This window comes from Lytechinus variegatus, chromosome 2 (assembly GCF_018143015.1).
Source record: "Lytechinus variegatus isolate NC3 chromosome 2, Lvar_3.0, whole genome shotgun sequence".
NCBI lineage: Eukaryota > Metazoa > Echinodermata > Echinoidea > Temnopleuroida > Toxopneustidae > Lytechinus > Lytechinus variegatus.
This window is the reverse complement of record NC_054741.1, coordinates 70,278,225-70,296,856: the sequence shown is the minus strand read 5'-3', so window position 1 is coordinate 70,296,856 and position 18,632 is coordinate 70,278,225. Positions and strand designations below refer to the sequence as shown.

At 36.2% G+C, this 18,632-nt stretch overlaps 1 protein-coding gene across 1 annotated transcript; it reads left to right on the top strand.

Moving 5' to 3' along the window:
• Positions 1–2,260: 2,260 nt before the first annotated feature.
• Positions 2,261–17,226, top strand: LOC121408853 (hydroxyacid oxidase 1-like). The gene is made up of 8 exons (XM_041600528.1): positions 2,261–2,598; positions 8,106–8,257; positions 9,888–10,167; positions 10,751–10,923; positions 11,303–11,394; positions 13,352–13,513; positions 14,882–14,951; positions 16,821–17,226. Exons 1-8 carry the CDS (start codon positions 2,450–2,452, stop codon positions 16,877–16,879), a joined length of 1,137 nt encoding a protein of 378 aa, XP_041456462.1. The 5' UTR covers positions 2,261–2,449; the 3' UTR covers positions 16,880–17,226.
• Positions 17,227–18,632: the final 1,406 nt, after the last annotated feature.

Below are 18,632 nucleotides of genomic sequence, written 5' to 3'. Positions count from 1 at the left end.
GTTAACTGACCGTCATAATATATTATGTACAGATTTTGTGTCCGCGTAATTATACATGCATTGAAGATCTTGGATCTTGATAAAGATTACAGGACTTTGGCATTGCTGCTGCAGTTGGAAAATTATTTATCAATTCATTGCAAGCTTCTTACGTCAATCTGCATGTATAGACACAAGCGTGATTTAATCACGTGTGAACCTCTGTAAAAAAGAACGGAAAAGATGTGAATTATCATAGCCCCACACAAGGATGTGAAAAAGTAGTTTTTATTTAGTGATATTAAAATATAAAGGCGTATGTGTAGGCCCTGTTACAACCGATAATGTCGCACCAACGCATAATGTCGCAATCTGCGACATTATTCCAAGAGCGTCCGACGCATAATGTCGCAGTCAACGCATAATGTCGTAGCTCTTCTAACGCATAATGTCACATGTCGCAACGCATAATGTCGCAGCAAATCGTCAACGCATAATGTCACATGTCGCAACGCATAATGTCACAGCGGTATTTTCTTCAGGACTCGAGCTACAGATAAGATATAAAACATGCTTTCACTTAGTATTTTGAGACACGAAAAAGAGAATGAAATTATTTTGAAATCAGGATTACTCTTTGTATGGATATTTGTCGCTTTATTACCATTTCGTCTACTGCCTTTTCCCCACTATCGCATGGTCTGATATCATTTCGTCTACCATTAGGAACATGGACGAAAATGAGAGTACACCAAGTGGTTATTAGACCAATTGGCTATTAGACCAAAAGGTAATAGACGTAATGATATTGGACAAAATGGATATTGGACCAACTGAAAAAATACAATTAGACTAAATGATAATAAACACAACGGCTATTAGACCAACTGGCTATTAGAAGAGATGGTAATTAGACGAAATTGTTATTGGACTATGTTGATAGTTGACTAACTAATGCGTTGACTGCGACATTATGCTTCGGACGCTCTTGGTATAATGTCGCAGATTGCGACATTATACATGCGTTGCTGCGACATTATGCGTTGGTGCGACATATAACAGGCCCGGCCTACTTATAAATTTTGGAGGTGGGGGAGGACAAAGCGGGTACTAAAAATTTTCTCTTCTCAAACCGGAAGTAAGGGAGCGATCAAGCAACTATTAAGATCATCAAGATCTTTAATTTTAATCCGACTCTGTTTTGCTTACATCAATTATTATGTAATGGTGTATTTTTTTCCTTAACAAAACCTTCGGAGTCAAAAACAAGTAACTGTTGCTGTAATATGAGAGGAACAAAATACCTCAGATTAAAGACATGAGATACACGTTTATTCATTTCATTTTGCATTCCCTCAATTTTCCCCTTCCCTTTTCCACTGTCCTTTCCTTCTAGCCGATCTGGGGAGGGCTATCCGGCAAAGGCTATATAATGATAAACACATTCTTAATCCTAATATTCCGAAGGGGGAGGGGGTAGTTTGTAAAATCCTTTAGGGAGCGCGTCGTGTCGTTTAGCGCAAATTTGCGATGCCCGGGTTCGCGATTACGATCGAAATAATGTCAGACCCAAAATTAGTTGCACTAAAAAAAATGACTTCATGTACAATGTCAATACAACGCCACATATAATATGACCTATAATTCATGTGTATTAGTGGTTATTTGTCCTTTAGGTGATATTAGTCATTTGCTTTGATGCTTTTTATGACCAAAATAATGTCACATTTTGTCGAATAAAACAATGAAAATTAAAAAGGTTACAAAAAAGAAATTCGACAAAATTATGAGAAAATATTCTTATACAGAAATATATTTCGGTTGCAATTGTTAGGAATTCTATTAATGTTTATGACCCAACAGCGTAGCTATTAGCTTTAATAGTTAGTGAATTGGAGCAAAATGTGTGGGTTTCAAAAATGTATCATTATAATTAATTCATATGAAATAAATAAAACTACATTTAATGAAACTTATCTATGCAATCGCATAGTTTATGTCATCGTGCAAATTTTCGTCGCGATCGCGCAACCCTCTGCTGAGACCGAGGGTGGAGGGGGGGGGGGGGGCGCATTATAAAAAAGTAAATAGATTTCAGTCACCTTTGTCATGTGTAATAGATATGCTGACTCAGCCGTAAAATGCGTTATACGGCACCTTGTACGACTGAATTGACATTTAATGAGTTCTTGTTCATCATTCAAAATGTGTATGTAAACGTTTTAGCTTTTGTAGTCGCACAATCAACTAAATTTCCTTTGAATTTCATTATCCTTGTATTGAAAATCATCAGACCTACAATGTTTCTTCTATATTCAACTTTTATGTTCCCCGGTTTGTTTCCTGTCAGCAGTCTTTACCTCTGTGACCTCAATACCCAACAGACCTTTGACAGAAATGACCACTGAGCGGACGGAAAAGAAAATCCCAGTGCATTTAGTTCCCTTTGACCAGTTGAGATAAAACCATCATGACCACAGCATCAGGAACACCAATGACTACGATCGAAGAGTTTCGATGTCGAGCGAAAGAGCTGTTATCACCGGAAGGTTGGTCGTTTTATGACGATGCGTCGGGGCGGAGGACAACGTACAATGATAGCATATCTGCTTTTGATCGGTAATTATTCATAACGTGTAATATCAAATACAAATTTCAGTTTACTTTTATGTTCTTCAAGCTTTATTGTTTGCCAGAGGCTTGTCAAAAAAAAATCTTAGAATTTATCACAATACTCTGTTACCGTCTTTATCAGCCCATTGTCCTTGTTAGACAAACAAAATATAGTAAATGATTTTGGTCTACTCATTTCACCGGTTAATAAACAATCATACACCACTCAATCCCCTAAATTGTCTTGTTGTAAAGAACGTTTTGCCCAACTTACAATTCCTTACAATGTAGGCCTACATGTAGATCTCTTGCTATACGGAGTGAGTAAACCTTGACCTCTCACAAATCCCAATTTATGGGAAAATATGCCATGAACACATAATCATGATGGCCGGAAAGAATATCTTCTCACAAATAATTTATGCGGTATGAGATTCACACTTGAATAATTAGTGTAGGTATTCTTTGTAGAGGTGTAAAGTTTGATTTGCTTCAAAAAAGTAAGGCATGACTGCAAATGCTGAATCCAGACGTCAATGATATCAACAAGAGTTGCAATACAATCCATTGCATAACACCTTATCAGTACTCAACATTATAATTATTTAATAAAAACTTTTTCGTACCAATTCTCAAGTTAATTTCATTGAAAAGGAATTTGGAAATATCTTTACTATAACTCATGTAGGACATCATTGGCATTTGAATTAATTAATTGCTGCCATTCTTTACTTTGGCGCAAATCGAACTTTACATAGTGGAAAATACCTTCTGATTATTCCAGCCGAGCGCTATCTGGGAGAAGCTGCTCTTTCAGACCATGTATATGTTCTTGACATATCCCCCCCCCGCCCCTTAAATTAGGGATTCGTGGGGTGTCAATTTTTGTTATTGAACTCCCACGGTAGATAACCATTTACAACAAATGGCGATTCTTTTAGTACACTTCGAACTGAAAAACAGTGTCAATCTTTAGCAAACATTGCCTCTTCCAAAGTTCGTAATTCCATTATCAGCAAATGCCATGATGTCGGAAGGGGCATCTTTGCAACCCCTCCCCCTAGATATAAGCATCGAGACTGTTTGGAAAACATTTATAGCCCTGATCTTCTTTATTTCTGTCTCATGTAGGCCTATATGATACTAGTACAACATAAATTAATTGGTCCGTAATAATTACATTCAACTTGTGCTTTCAATGGCTTTCAGAAAATACGACAAATCTTGAGGAAGACCTTCGTTTTGGAGAGAATAGCCGTAGAAACCATGGGGAAAAATATGCCTACACCTGAAGGGATAATTACTGCCCTTGTGACTTTCCCTTAAAACAAAAGAACTCCTTGAGCAAAGAAAGAAAGGAGTTAGAAGGCGGGAAGAAAAGAGAAAGAAGACTGAGTTGAAAATACAGAGTTCTGAGTCATGTTACAATGAATTACCTTTTAGTAATTTATACCTCAGTCACATTTGCTCTACGGTTTATTCATTCTTATTTCAACCACTATGTAGTCAGTGTTACAAAAAATTTTAAAATAGCTGTTTTCGACTCGCCGTATGGCCGCCGTATAGAGCAAATGTGACTGGGGTAGTAGTTAAAATAAAAATGCTATCTTTAGGCCATCTTAGTCTGCTATGCAGACTCTGAATGGCTCGTGAGGTGGGATCTGCTGGTTTGCGAAGCAAACCAGCCTGAAAGGGCGAGCGAAGCGAGCCAGCAGCCACAGTAGATCTAGTCTGATATGCAGACTCGTTGAATCAGCTGAGGTACACACACTGCAGATGTGGGTCTACATTTGTAGACTAGGCCATCTTGCCCTCACTATCAAAATATCATGGTGTCGCCAGTATACCCAGGTAAGCCCAAGCCTTTTTGTGTCACACCTCTATTTGTCACCCAGCACAACAAACGACTTTAATAGCTCTGAAACATTAATCACCTATAACCTTGACCAGGGCCCTGGGAACGATTATTTGGCCGAAGGTGCTGAAGTTGGCCTAAATTCAGGGGCTGATCCAGCTTTCGCCAATAAGGGGGGATTCGAAAAAAAATATATACCCATATTTTCCCCGATCGGCCACTGAAAGATGATTTATGTTTGTTTCTTCGTAACAGTCACTTCTTTGCTTTATTCTTATAAAACATAGTAATCTCATAAACCATATTTAAACAGTGCGAGCACAAAGCGCGAATTAATTTGGGGGAAATTTCATGTATCTTGAACACAATGCGTATATAACTGATCGAAAAGGGACTTGTTGAGGACTGTTTGTAGTTAGCCATAAGGCAATACATATTCAATAATCAAATAAAGCGAGCGCGAAGCGAGAGCTGACAATTTTTGACATTCCAACATAAAAAATTGAAATTTTAAGCATATTTTATAATCATGGGCAGGATAGGCATATAACTAAACAATGCGAGCGCGAAGCATGAGCAAAAAAGAGATTTAGACATAAAAACGGGTCACCCTATTCATGTTTTGTAAATCATGAAAAGAATGGGTAATTCGGTATCCTAAACAATAATGTAAGCGCGAAGCGCGAGCAGAAAATTTTAGTCTGAAACTGGATGATTTAAGAATGTTTTAGATAAAGAACAAGCTGTGTATCTTGATAAAAATGCGCGCGTGTGTTTAAGATTTATACCTAGTATCTGGGAATTCTAAACATATTTTTCTATCGTGAAAATCAATAATGTGATCGCGAAGCGCGAGCTGAAAATATCTGATATTCCTATCTGAAAAAGGGTCTATTTAATCACTAATTCAAGCACTATGTAGGAAAATTTGTGAAGCGAATATTATGGATCGCTCTTAATAAATGATGTGAGCGCGAAGCGCAAGCTGATAGTTTTATTATTTTATTTTGATCTAGGACCTGGACATTTTGTCATCATATGAAAATGATGACTTTCTTCTATTCCTCTAACTAAGCGTGAGATATTCCATTCTGAAAAAAGGATAATTTAATTATTAGGAATTCATGAAAATCTTTATGGAATACACAAAGAGAATACCTGACAAATCAAATAACTCGAGCGCGCAGCACGAGCTGAAAATTTCAATAAAACGGAAATTTTACAGAGCACTTTTTGAAAATCAATTTATAACTCAAACAAAATAATGGAAGCTCGATGTCAGAACTAAAATATGTTTTGTATATTGACTTCAAAACTTGATATTTTACGCTCCATATCAGCCTATAGAGGGAACATGAATAAATAAATAAAATAATTTTATAAAAAAGGTCAAGTCCACTCCACCTTAAAGTTAATTTGAATGAATAAAGATATATCAAAGAAGCATACACACTTAAAATGTTGGGCAACATACTGTCCACTGTGTTGGGTAATGTCTGTTAGTAAGATATATAAGTATATCCTGGGCAATTATTATCCAATTGAGCAAATTCATTCCCCAATTAGATTTTATTACCCACTTTAGGTGGATTCTAACCAATAGTTGTGTGGACTGTGGACAGTATGTTGTCCAGGGTTGGTTAAAAGTTGAGTTTTTTTTGCCCAACTATATATTTTAAGAGTGTAACGCTGAAAATATGAAGAAAAATCTTATTAATCACAGATTTGTGGTATTTCAATATTTTAGTCACATTTCATCCTATTATTATAGACATTAAAATTTTTGCAGATTCAACATTAACAAATCGTTTCAATCACAATATACTGCAAGAATCGGAATTCAATGCTTCAGGGAGGAATTACACATTGTTTCACATTCAGTGGCATGGCTAGGGGAGCACTGGGGGGTCCTTGCTTTTTCAGGGGGGCACCATTTTTTCTGGTGTGTGTGTAAATGTGTCACAAGGGCGGATCCGACTTTCGCCAATAGGGGACGGGGCCCGAAAATATCTTCACCTATATTTTCCCCGATCAGTCACTTCTTAGTTTTATTCTTATAAAACAACATAAATATGAAGTAATCTCATTAGCCTTATAAAAGTGCGAGCGTATTTTTTTTTTTACTTTAATGTATTTTGTCCTGAAAATATAATATTCTGGGCAATGCTATGTGTGATCCTGAACAAGATTTGTATGTAACTAGATGGTTACTACGAACGCCAAGCGCGAGCAGAATTTTTATTATTCTAAACTTACTAATAAACTGTTCTAGCATTATCGAAAAGGGACCTGTTAAGGACTGCTTATACAGTTACCCACGGAGATGGTATATAGTTCAATAATGCAAGCGCGGAGCGCAAGCAATTTTTTTTTACATTCCGACCTAAAAAATTGTCATTCTGAGCACTTTTTGTATCGATAAATGGGATAGGTATGTAACTAAACAATTGATGCGAACGCGAGAGGAAGAAAACAGAGATTTTAGACCTAAAAGCGGGACACTCAATTCATATTTTGTAAATCATAAATAGGATATAGGTAATTGGGTATCATTAATAGTGCGATCGTGAAGCGTGAGCAGACAATTATTGATATTTTGATGTGAAACTGGATAATTTAAGTACATTTTGAATAAAGAACATGCAGGCTATCGCGCATGTTTTAGATTTAGACCTAGAATCTGGGCATTCTGAAAACCTTTGTGTAATGGAACTTTATGGAATACACTTAGACAATAGGAACTTGGCAAATCAAACAATGTGACCACGCAGGGTGAGCTTGAAATGCTGATATGTAGACCATAAACCGGACATTTTACAAAGCACTTAAATTTGTAAATGAAAAAAAATAATGAAAGCTCGATGTCCGAGCAAAAATATGTTTTGTATATTGACTTCAAAACTTGCTTCATATCAGCCTATTGAGCAAGAAATGAATCTCATCGAACAGGCAATTCTGGCGCGAAGCGCAAGCAAATTTTTTTTATAGTAACATGAAAGATTTGTTTTTTTTGCAAGTCTCCCCTTCACATTATTTAATTCACTTGTCTTCCTCCACTTATTTTCCTCTTCTTTTTTTCTTCTATCTTTCTTCTTCTTTTCCTTTTTTCTTTTCTCCTTTCTCCCTTTTTCTTTTTTTTTTGCTCTGCCAATTTTTTTCAGGGGGGGACACCAAATCTCAGAAGGGGGGTATGTATTTTTTATCAAAATGTAACTTATCCATACTGTACACTGTTATTTTATATTGTTATTAAACTTGTTTGTGATATGTGTATGAGATGGTTATACTTAATAAAAACGTTTTAAAAAAATTCAGGGGGGGCACGTGCCCCCCAGGCCCCCCCCATACCTACGCCACTGTTCACATTATGAGGAAAACTGAATATTCAATGTTTATTTATTAAGATACAAATTATACAATGATCGAGCGAAATCATTGGTTCCCTTATTTGCACACCGACAATGACATCTATTTTGTGACATTAAGCCAAACCTTGAATTGTCATAACTTTTTACATTCAAAATTGATTGATTATATTTTTAATACATAAGAAATAATTTTGGGGATTCTTGGCCTTTATGGAGTTTATAAGGATATCTAATTTGAGATGGATCGTATAATCTGAATGGATCAAAATATATCATTTTTTATATTTTAGTTACGTGATTCGTCCTCGTATCCTTCGTGACGTCACGCACCGTTTATTGTCCACCACAGTATTGGGTCAACCAATCAGCATGCCTATATGTGTAGCACCGGCAGAAGCCCAACGGTTCGCCCATCCATCTGCCGAAGCAGAATCTGCGAAAGGTTCGTTGAAATTATTTGGGACAGACATCTCCACCCACACGCGCCTATACACACCCACACAAAGACGCAACATCCAAGTCACATCCCTCTACACACGCTCACGCACACACAATTACACGATGTCACATCCCCACAACCAATCACGCACACTCACACACCCTAGCTGTCCCGCTGTCCGTGACGGATATAGCTTTTTGCTAGGGGGGGGGGAGTTGACCAGTTGGTTTAAACCAATGACAAGTGAGTCTCTCCAACAAACCTGACACCAGTGGCGGATCTAGATTTTTGGTTGGGAGAGGGGAGTGGGTGACCAGTTGGTTCCAGGCAAACCAATGACGAGTTGCGACGTAGAACTAAACTCCTCAAAAAAAGTTTGGAAATCTGACTTTGATCGATAATCCCTCTTCAGTTTTAGTAACTATCAATATGTAATTAATGTCAATGAATAGATCATTTAATTCCCTTTAAGATGATACCCTTCATGATATGATTATGGTTTATATGGAGGTGCAGTGCCTTGAAATGTTTGGCAAGGTCAAAATTCAAAAGTTGCAAAATGACGCAAATTTTTCAGTAATTTCTTTTAATTGTTTTCATGCACCTTAACATCAACATTAACATGGAATCAAACACACCTCTGCACAAGCAAAAACATAACAAACAAACATGCATGGGTATTTCAAACAACGACACAAACCATCACTACAGAAGCAGGGGCTTGGTTTGAATTGATTTTCATCTCTACTGACACAGACAAAAAAAAACATGTTCTGTATTGACCCTTCATTACTATTTCTGCTCGTTTTGCAGCTTTTCAATCCAGACCTCATCCAACACTTTTGAATCCTTCTCTTTTCGTGATGGCATGATCATTACAAGCATGGTATCATCTTAAAGAGAATTAAATGATTTTATGAATGATTTCAAATATGCATTGTGTAACATTGGGAGTAGGGAGAAAGAAATGGTGAAACTGAGATTTCCAAACCCTTTTTGCTCGTTTTGCAGCTTTTCAATTCAGACCTCATCATCCAACATATTTGAATCCTGCTCTTTTTGTGATGACATGATCATAACAAGCATGGTATCACTTTAAAGAGAATTAAATTATCTTTCGACTGGAAAATCTAGTTTATCCCTAATGAGGCATTTTTTCTTCTTTATTCTTCGTCAGAATATGATGTATGTCACATGAAAATGTATTTTACACATACTACCATGTAGGAAGTATAGTCTGACATGAAGCCAAAATAACTATACACTATGGGAAAGCTGTGGAGAATGACAATACAAAGAAAGTTTCATGCATTTTCACTGCTTACCAGTGCAGTATTTTCCTTTGTCATCACTCAAAATCGTGATCCTACACACTCTAACTTGCAAGGAATTAAAATAAATCCAGGACTGCACTATAGAATATAATACCCCGAAAGATATAAATAAAAATTTGTATGTTTCTCATGCATCAGTCTCAAATTGCCCGCGTAAGGATAAAACGAGGATTTTCAGGGAAATTTCTTGTTATGAAGTTGGCTTGCTAATCTCCACCATACAGTATCAAATTTGATTCACATTATTAAATTACCGATGTTTTGATAAGCTCATATTTTAACTTTTAATCGTATACCAGGAGCGGCCGAAGCTGACACCATGTACATTTTATCATGTCTATCCAATGCATCCATCGCCGAGGTTTCACAGGCAGCACCGAATGGGTTACGATGGATGCAGCTATATCTCTTCACGGATCTTCGGATCTCTGAACACATGGTCAAGGAGGCTGAGAAACAAGGATTCAAAGCTATCGTTCTCACAGTTGATTTACCTCTTTGGGGAGACTATTCATTCTATAAATCTTCGCATGCAACATCTTCTTCAACATCGAGATACTATGGAGATCCAAGCCTGAGGTATGATGATATTGAAATTTGAAGAGTATAATTAGACTGCATATGCAGTTTTATTATAAATATTTTTCAAATTTCTTTCAATGTGAATCTTTTGATAATGAACGAATCATTATCAAAAGATTCACATTGGTGTCGATCGGGGAAGGGGGATGTTTGACATTCCTATATTGTTATCTATGAGGGAGAGGTTTTTTTTAGTTTAGAGGGGGTAGGGGGGGGGGTCAGTGACGTTATGAGCAAAACATTTAAATTTTGAAGGGGACACATTCTTTTTTTTTACCTGCGAGCGAGTATTTTTAACCCGTTTCATACGCCTATTATCATTTATCATTATAGAAAATAAGCTTAAACCTTGTTGGATAAAATCTACATGCATGTGCATTTTTTTTATATGAAAGATCGTTATCGAATCCAATTGTGAAATGCAAGTATTACAGACATGTTATTGGGCACATATTAATTCAGAAATGCAGTAAAACAATGAAAAAGGGAAAATAATTTGTGCACTGGGCTTTACTGTTGATGGAATTTGTCCCAAATCAAAACAGCAGGCATTGGTTTTAACTCTTATTATTTCATGTAGACCAGCAAATTTACGTTTGGATATACCAAAAGTGCGTGAAGCTATCCGTTCAGGTGATGTCAACTTACGTCGTTACATGGCTACAAATTACGAATCACCTAAAACATGGGATGACATCAAGTGGCTCAAGTCAATCACATCACTCCCGATTGTACTTAAGGGTATCCTGACAGGTAGGTAACATTTAATTTCACATTTAAAGCCATTGCAGTTAACATGTTTAAAACTTAAACAACAGTGTCTTATCATTACCTAACCAAGGCTAGTTTAATTGTTCCGTGTTGTCAGGGGTTATACAAGGTACAACTCATTTAGCCCTATTTCTTTATTGTGACATAATACCAGCAATTTATTAAAATCAACAGAGGCAAAAATTTAATAAGACCTTTAGGAGAGAAAAAAAGTTATGGGTGCTATGTTAGTTACGTTGTAAACTGACATGTTCTGCTTTACATTGACGTGACGATACCGGCTCACTAAGGTAAAATATTCTGACCATAAAATACTTGTGATGAAGTTTAGAGTAGCCTCCCATATTGGTTCTTGTTACAGGTGAGGCTGCTAGGGAAGCAGCCGATGCTGGTGTTTCTGGGATCATCGTATCAGCTCATGGTGGAAGACAAATGGATGGAGTCCCTGCTCCGGTATGTTAGCCCCCCCCCCCTCACCACCTTTACAAAGAAATTTTCATCATAGAGTTTATATCGCCCGTTCTGATTGGTTTGTTCTGTAAATCAATGAGAACACTCGATTTTTCATTCCTAAAACAAAATGGTTATTTTATTCCATCTTCTTGCTCACTGTCTCTATCTTTCAGTCAACCCAAACGAAAAGGTGATTTGAATAAAACAAGAAAAATCCAACAAGCATATCACTGAAAAATTCATTAAAATTGTATGTAAAATAAAGATGTTTTGACATTCTATTTTTTGCACATTCTGTTCGATAGGCAATGAGGGGACTGACGATATCACACACTCACTATTTCTTTTTATTTTCAAGAAATATGAAATATTTTAATTTCCTCCACATTCCTGTAAACAAAGTATTATTTTATTGAGCATGTGGAATCCCCATTGTTTTAACATTTTATGGATCAGTCACAATGGTCCCTATTGTCAATTCCGTAAAAATTAAAATACTGTGAAATTCAAACAATAAAAAAACAACAAAAGAAATAGTGAGTGAGGGATATCATCGAGTCTCTCATTTGCGTACGACTGAGTTGTGCATATAACTCAGGGGCGGCGATCCTGGGGAGCCGCGGGCACAATGCCCCCTTCCACTTTTTGAAGACCTGCATGAAAAATTGCCCTTTTTACGCAAGAAAAATGCCCTCACGAACGTAATATGTGCTCCTTTCACCTGAGGAGGACCCGTTTTAGGTGTTACCAAATGCCCTTTCTCGGACAAGTGCCAATATTTTACCAAACAATGCCCCCCCCCCCTCGAAAGTGTTATGTGCCCCTTTCACATGAGGACCTGTTTTATGTGATAACAAGTGCCATTTCTCGTATATCATGGCCAATTTTTACAAAAATGCCCCCTCACGAACGTGTTCAGTGCCTTTTCACCTGAGACGGACTCGTTTTATGTATGAGCAAGTGCCCCTTGAAACAAGAAAATAATATTCCCATTTCTTTATGTTACTACTTATGAATGAAAAGAGTAATCCTAATCTATCACAAAATTTGATTTTCATTACAAAAGTGTCAAAATATTTAATATTTGCTCGCTCGCATTCTTATAAAGTTTACGTGATGCGATTATCTAGCCCCTGAAAATTTTGTGCCCATTTACGCCACTGTTTTTTTTCTTTGTTTTAAGATAGTGCCTTTTTTCCTTGTGCCCCCCCCCCCTTTCAACTTCGCTCCGCCGCCGATTTTGATGAAGTTTTCAGCATTATGCTTGTTTGATTTTACTCTATTGATTCAAATCAACATTTATTGCGGATGGACTCGACCTTTAAGTTTAAAACCTCATCATTGGGCTGTTTAATCGGGTGAGCGAAATACATCTTCCATCTCAGTAAAAATAAATTATGTTGTAAGATGAATTTTTATCTTTTATTTTTCATTATTGTTCATACAAAGTTCGAATAATTGATTTCCACTTGGAAAACTCATGATTCTGTCACGAAATATCAATATTGATGGTATAAATGATCCCGTCTCCAAATTTAACTGGTAGCAGACTTCTGCCATGTCTGCCATCACAAAAAGCCGTACACGAAAAAAAACCCAGGGGAATGGTAAGCTAGGTCTCATCTTCTCTCCATTTTTTACTGAACTTGTGCGCTGTTGATATTCATAGGAATTACACAATAAGTCGTGTATCCACTTCAAACAACTATTTATATACCACGATGATGAAAGGTTATGTAGAGCATCTATGGTGATTATAATTTTTCTTCACTCATGTGATACTGTATTACTTAAAAAGGCGTTTGGCCTGCCGCAGTCATGGCAGATGGAAGGATATAAAAATAATGATGAAATACACATACATTTCGTTAAATACTTTACAACGATTTTCCAGAAAACCATCTCTTTATTGGTTTAAAATTAAACGTACATTTCTAATATAATTATATTTTCGCAGTTAGACGTCCTACCAGAAGTTGTATCAGCTGTCAAAGGTCGTGGTGTTGAGGTTTACATGGATGGAGGGGTTCGATCAGGAACCGATGTCCTCAAAGCTCTAGGATTGGGAGCACGGGCTGTACTGATCGGTAGACCAGCACTCTGGGGACTAGCTTGTGATGTAAGTGGGGGATGGGCATGACAATGCACAAAAAAGTTATCACCCACAATGTAAGGTCATTTTTGAATGATGTATGTCTCCCTGGGATTTCCGCCCATGGGGATCTGTAGAACAGAATAATCTTTTAGCATCCTAACCGATCATTATAGTCTTATCCATTTATCGATCACATGCAGCCTGCCCATCTCGATCCGATGCAACGCGATTTTTCAAGAAATCACATTCTGCATCAAATATGAAAGTTCCAAGAAGTATAATTATTTTATTTAAAGTTTGGCATACTGTTAGGAAATCTAAAATCATATTTTTACTTTGCGGCAAGCCCTGTGGTCGGAATAAAGTCCAAATCGGTCTCACGTCACAGCCGATGATGTCGTCATTACGATTTGGAACTGAATTTGTTTTTATTCATTCAGGGAGGCTCTATCTTGACTGAATTTCGATTTCAATAGTCTTACCACTACTCTGAACTCTGATCCGTAATATTTTATTAGTTGGAATATCCATATCAAATGCTATCACAATTAATTTGAAATTCGGATCGCAACGAATCGCACAGTATGAGAAGGGCTATAGTCACTTTATATTATAACAGAGAACGTCTAAAATCTCATTCGTTCTCGTGTAGTTCATCTCCAGAGTAACACATCATTATTACGAAACAAATCTCTCGAATCATTCATACCTGACAATATTTACGTGTTGCTATATATAGATTTAGCTACTTATACTTGGACTCGCTAGGTACTGTATTCTATTCCGACGATAAGTACTTTATTCCAGTGGCGGATCCAGGGAAGGGGCACATTCGGCCCGTGCCCCCCCCCCCCATTGGTAGGGCCCTGATGGGAACGATTATTCTAGTAGGAGTTGTTACGGGTGCTGATGTGAATTTGAAAAGAAAGAAAATCACTACTAAATGGAAGTCAATCAAATTGGTCCCGAGACTCCCGCTTCCCAGGACCATGGCCCTTTGAGAGCCATAATCAAAGTTGTTAGAGTAAATGTTCTTACACAAGTGTGCATCCCCCCCCCCCCCCGTTGTAAGGTATATCTTTAATGGAAATACGCCGTCCATACGGAAGTGAAGACATTTATTTATATTTTTCTTTTTATTATTATTTTGTTCGTCAATTTTTTCTCGGAAAAATGTGCCCCCCCCTTTGGAAAATCATGGATCCGCCCCTGCTTTATATCATAAACCAAGAGACAGAGGAACATCTGATTAAAGTTAATACATATAAAAAATACTGCTCTAATTTCATGTTAGATCTATGTCTAATTGAGGATATTGACGTTAAAACATAATTACTACGTTTTAGTATAATTGCATTCATATAATTTTGCAATTCGTTACTTTGTGCGCAGGGTGCTAATGGAGTCAAAAAGGTATTATCGATCTTACGGTATGAATTGGACTCTGCATTGGGCATTTCAGGTCAGTTTGTTTCTTTTACATTTCGCATTATTTATCATTTGTATGATGCAGGTTCATGGGGGAACTGTTTTATTTATTGTTTATATATATAATTATTTGTGAATATATACAATTATATTTTTGTATATAAAAAAAATACAAAAATGTTACAGGAAAAATTATAAATGGAGACGATACAAATGTCTTCTATTCCCACAAAGACTTAAGTATACTCGTCCCGACACCTAATTTAGAATTAAAGAAATTATCAAAATGGTTGAAAGCTAATAAACTCTCCCTAAATATAAGGAAAACAAATTTTATGTATTTTAAACACATTCAAACTAAACATATGTTCCTTAATATATACATAGATGACATCCCTATCATTGAAAAACGAGAAACCAAATTTTTAGGTGTATGGATTGACTCAAATTTAACCTGGAACAGTCACATTCACAATATTTGCATGATGGCATCCAGAGGAATAGGAATTTTGTTTAGATTAAAATATTATCTCTCCAAAAAATCATTATTTATGCTTTATAATTCGTTCGTTTTATCCCACTTATCTTACTGCAACTTAGTATGGGGGTATGGTAGTAAGGTAAAAATAGAAACGATTTTCCGTCTCCAAAAGAAAGCACTCCGCATATGTACTCATTCACATTTCATTGCACATACTGATCCAATATTTCACAACTTAAAAACATTGAAAATTGAAGATATTAACATTTATCAAACGGCCATATTTATGTTTAAATTTTCATCCAATACTATCCCGATTCCATTTCGCAATTTTTTGTTTACAACAAAGACATTCACAATTATCCAACACGGCATTCAACAGATCTTCACTTAACCAACCCAAGAATATTACTCGCTCATAAGACGATACGCCACCGTGGCCCAGACATTTGGATATTGCCACATGATATAAAACAATGTACATCTCTCTAATCGTTTAAAGCTTCGTTGAAAAAAATTCTTATTTCTAAGTATACCTAATTTGATTAACCTGCACTCACCCACATACACACACTTGCACTTCTTTTTACCATTTTTTTTCTACCAATATATATATATATATATATATATATATATATATATATATATATATATATATATATATATATATATATATAGTGACGATCAATTTATCAAATATAATTTATGATGGTTTTCATGTAGCCCCCTCTCCTGGCTGCTATTGCTTCAAGCACCTCTGTGCTTATAATAGCTGGCCCCTGTATTTTACCGAACTATATCACTTAGGTACGATTTAATTATCAGTCTTGTTTGTATTATTTACATTGTATCTTTTAAATTGTCACATTTAATTTGTATTCATTCAATTATGTGAACATGTTGATTTATCATTGATTTCTGAATAAAATGCAGAAACTCCTACAAAAAAAATATGGTTGGAAGGCCCACCACTCTAATACTTCCATGCATGAGGTCAAAATGGAAATCAATCCAAGTGAATCGGTATGTGTGTGTGTATGTGTGGGGGTCATGAGAATTTTTGCACACACTGGGAACAGTCGGCGCAGCCCTCCCCCCCAAAAAAAAAATAATAATAAAAAAATAAGTGCAGTATTGATACATTTTCAGGCTCGGTCTAGTATGCATGCCATTGCGACTCAGAGTTGCAGCTCGGCAAGTTGGCCTACAATTTAAAAGATATACGATGTAAAAGAGGTACACAATCTCAAATAGGAGCTAAAAGCAAGGGTTTTTAAATGACAACCGAACAGGTAATTACAGTATCATATTGGGTGTCAATAACCATTGATGTAAAATGCTTTGTGATCGAGGTCCTCCAGCTTGTGCATTACCAATCAGATGTCTGTGTTTCACATATTGTATTCATTTTATATTCCACAGGTTGCACCAATGTCCAAGACATTCCGTCATCATTGATAGCTCGAAAATCTTACCTCTGAATGTCTGCCGAACTCCTTCCATGGAAAGATCCCGACCACCATCAAGAATATACTAGAAGCATGATCAAGCCTTTAATTACCGATCCGCAGAATCGGAATTATTTAGTCAAGATTATTTGCAATATATATCCCAATTCCTCACACTATAGGAACATTACCCACATCATCGCCTCGCCAACACTCACCTACACAATGCACACACACTCATATACACACCCGCATAAAAAATGGAGTTGTATTTTATTCATTCATTTTACCACGGTTAAAAAGCCTGCTTTTAGCCGAAAGCTGCTTTTACAGCAAGACCGTGAACAATTACTGAATGCAAATAATAAAAAAATGAAAATGAGTTTAGAAAAATAATAACAACGAAATATATATATATGATGACGATAATGGAAATAAGAATGACGATAATAATAATGTTAATAATAATGCAACATTTATATAGCTGCATTGTATTGAATATGTATTTAAAAGATTTTTTTTTTGTAAGAGTGAATAAAAATTATTTGACCGGCATGCTGTACACATTTGTAGGCATATGCTCTATTTATTAATGTTTTAATGTTAGCTAATCTGAGTACTGACGTGCTTTTATAGATCCAATCAGCTAAGTGTATCTAATTACTTTTTACGGTCCTAAATACTGGAATTCTTTCAGCAGGGGCGGATCCAGAATTTTCCAAAAGGGGAGGGGGCAAATTTTTCGGAGATAAATTTTTGCAGAAAAAGGTTTTCAACAACAAATTAAGGATATTTCTTACCCGAAAAATTGACAAGCATGAAAAAGGTCTTCAATTTGAGGGGGCACACCTGTTTTAATGGCATTTTACATTACAAATTTTGATTTTGCTTCTCAAGGGGGGGGGGGCACGTGCCCCCTGTGTCCCCCTGGATCCGCGCCTGTCTCTCAGCAATGACATTATAAATGCCGCTAGTTTGAATTGTTTTAAATGAAGCTAGAAAAACGAGAAAGCGATCGGTAGCCAGCTTTGTTTTCCCTCCTCACCTCTTTTTTTTCTCTCTCTTTCTCTCTCCCTTTCCCCTCTTCCTCTTTTACCCACACCTAAGCACCACCCTATCCTTTCGGTTTCTTTTATTTCTTTCATTCTCCTTCCGTCAACTCCATATTCCATTTATCAATCATCGCATCAACTTTATTTATTCCCACCCCCTCCTCGTATGATACCTATCTTTTATCTATTTCTTTGAGGGATGTACATTTAACAAGCCCTGCTTTTCAGTGGATACCTCAATTTCCTCAACTTATATTTTATTAAAAAGATATATATAAATAGCCTTGCAGATGTTAAATCGATATTGTTCTACATTTCGTTTTACCATCATTGTATATTTGAGGCCGTCGTCAACATCAAGCAGGTCGCTCATGACGACGGTCTCCTGCGTTCTGAAATTTAGTTAAATAATATTTTTCATATACTTTTTTTATATCCAGAAAGAGATTGTAAATGATACGTGTGTCTAAAATGTATATATATGTAAAATCTATGTAATAATTGATTATGTTGTATTATGTTGAACATGTGGAACGCAGAAATAAATTTCAAGCAAGCAAGCAAATATATCATATTATGATTATCTTTATTGTTTATTGCTTACCGAAAACATTTATCTATTTCCTTTGTTTGGTCATATTGCTTACATTGTATATTCCCTTGTATTGATTTGTATGGTCATTATTTCATATTCGTGTAATATATGTTGAGTCGAAATGACTTGAATAAAGGAA

What these genes read in the sequence shown, in the direction of transcription:
- LOC121408853 (XM_041600528.1), top strand. Translation starts at nt 2,450, where the DNA reads ATGACCACAGCATCAGGAACACCAATGACTACGATCGAAGAGTTTCGA. An exon ending in CGAAGCAGAATCTGCGAAAG is followed by an intron (nt 8,258 to 9,887) that starts GTTCGTTGAAAT and finishes ATCGTATACCAG; the next exon opens with GAGCGGCCGAAGCTGACACC. An exon ending in ACTTAAGGGTATCCTGACAG is followed by an intron (nt 10,924 to 11,302) that starts GTAGGTAACATT and finishes TTCTTGTTACAG; the next exon opens with GTGAGGCTGCTAGGGAAGCA.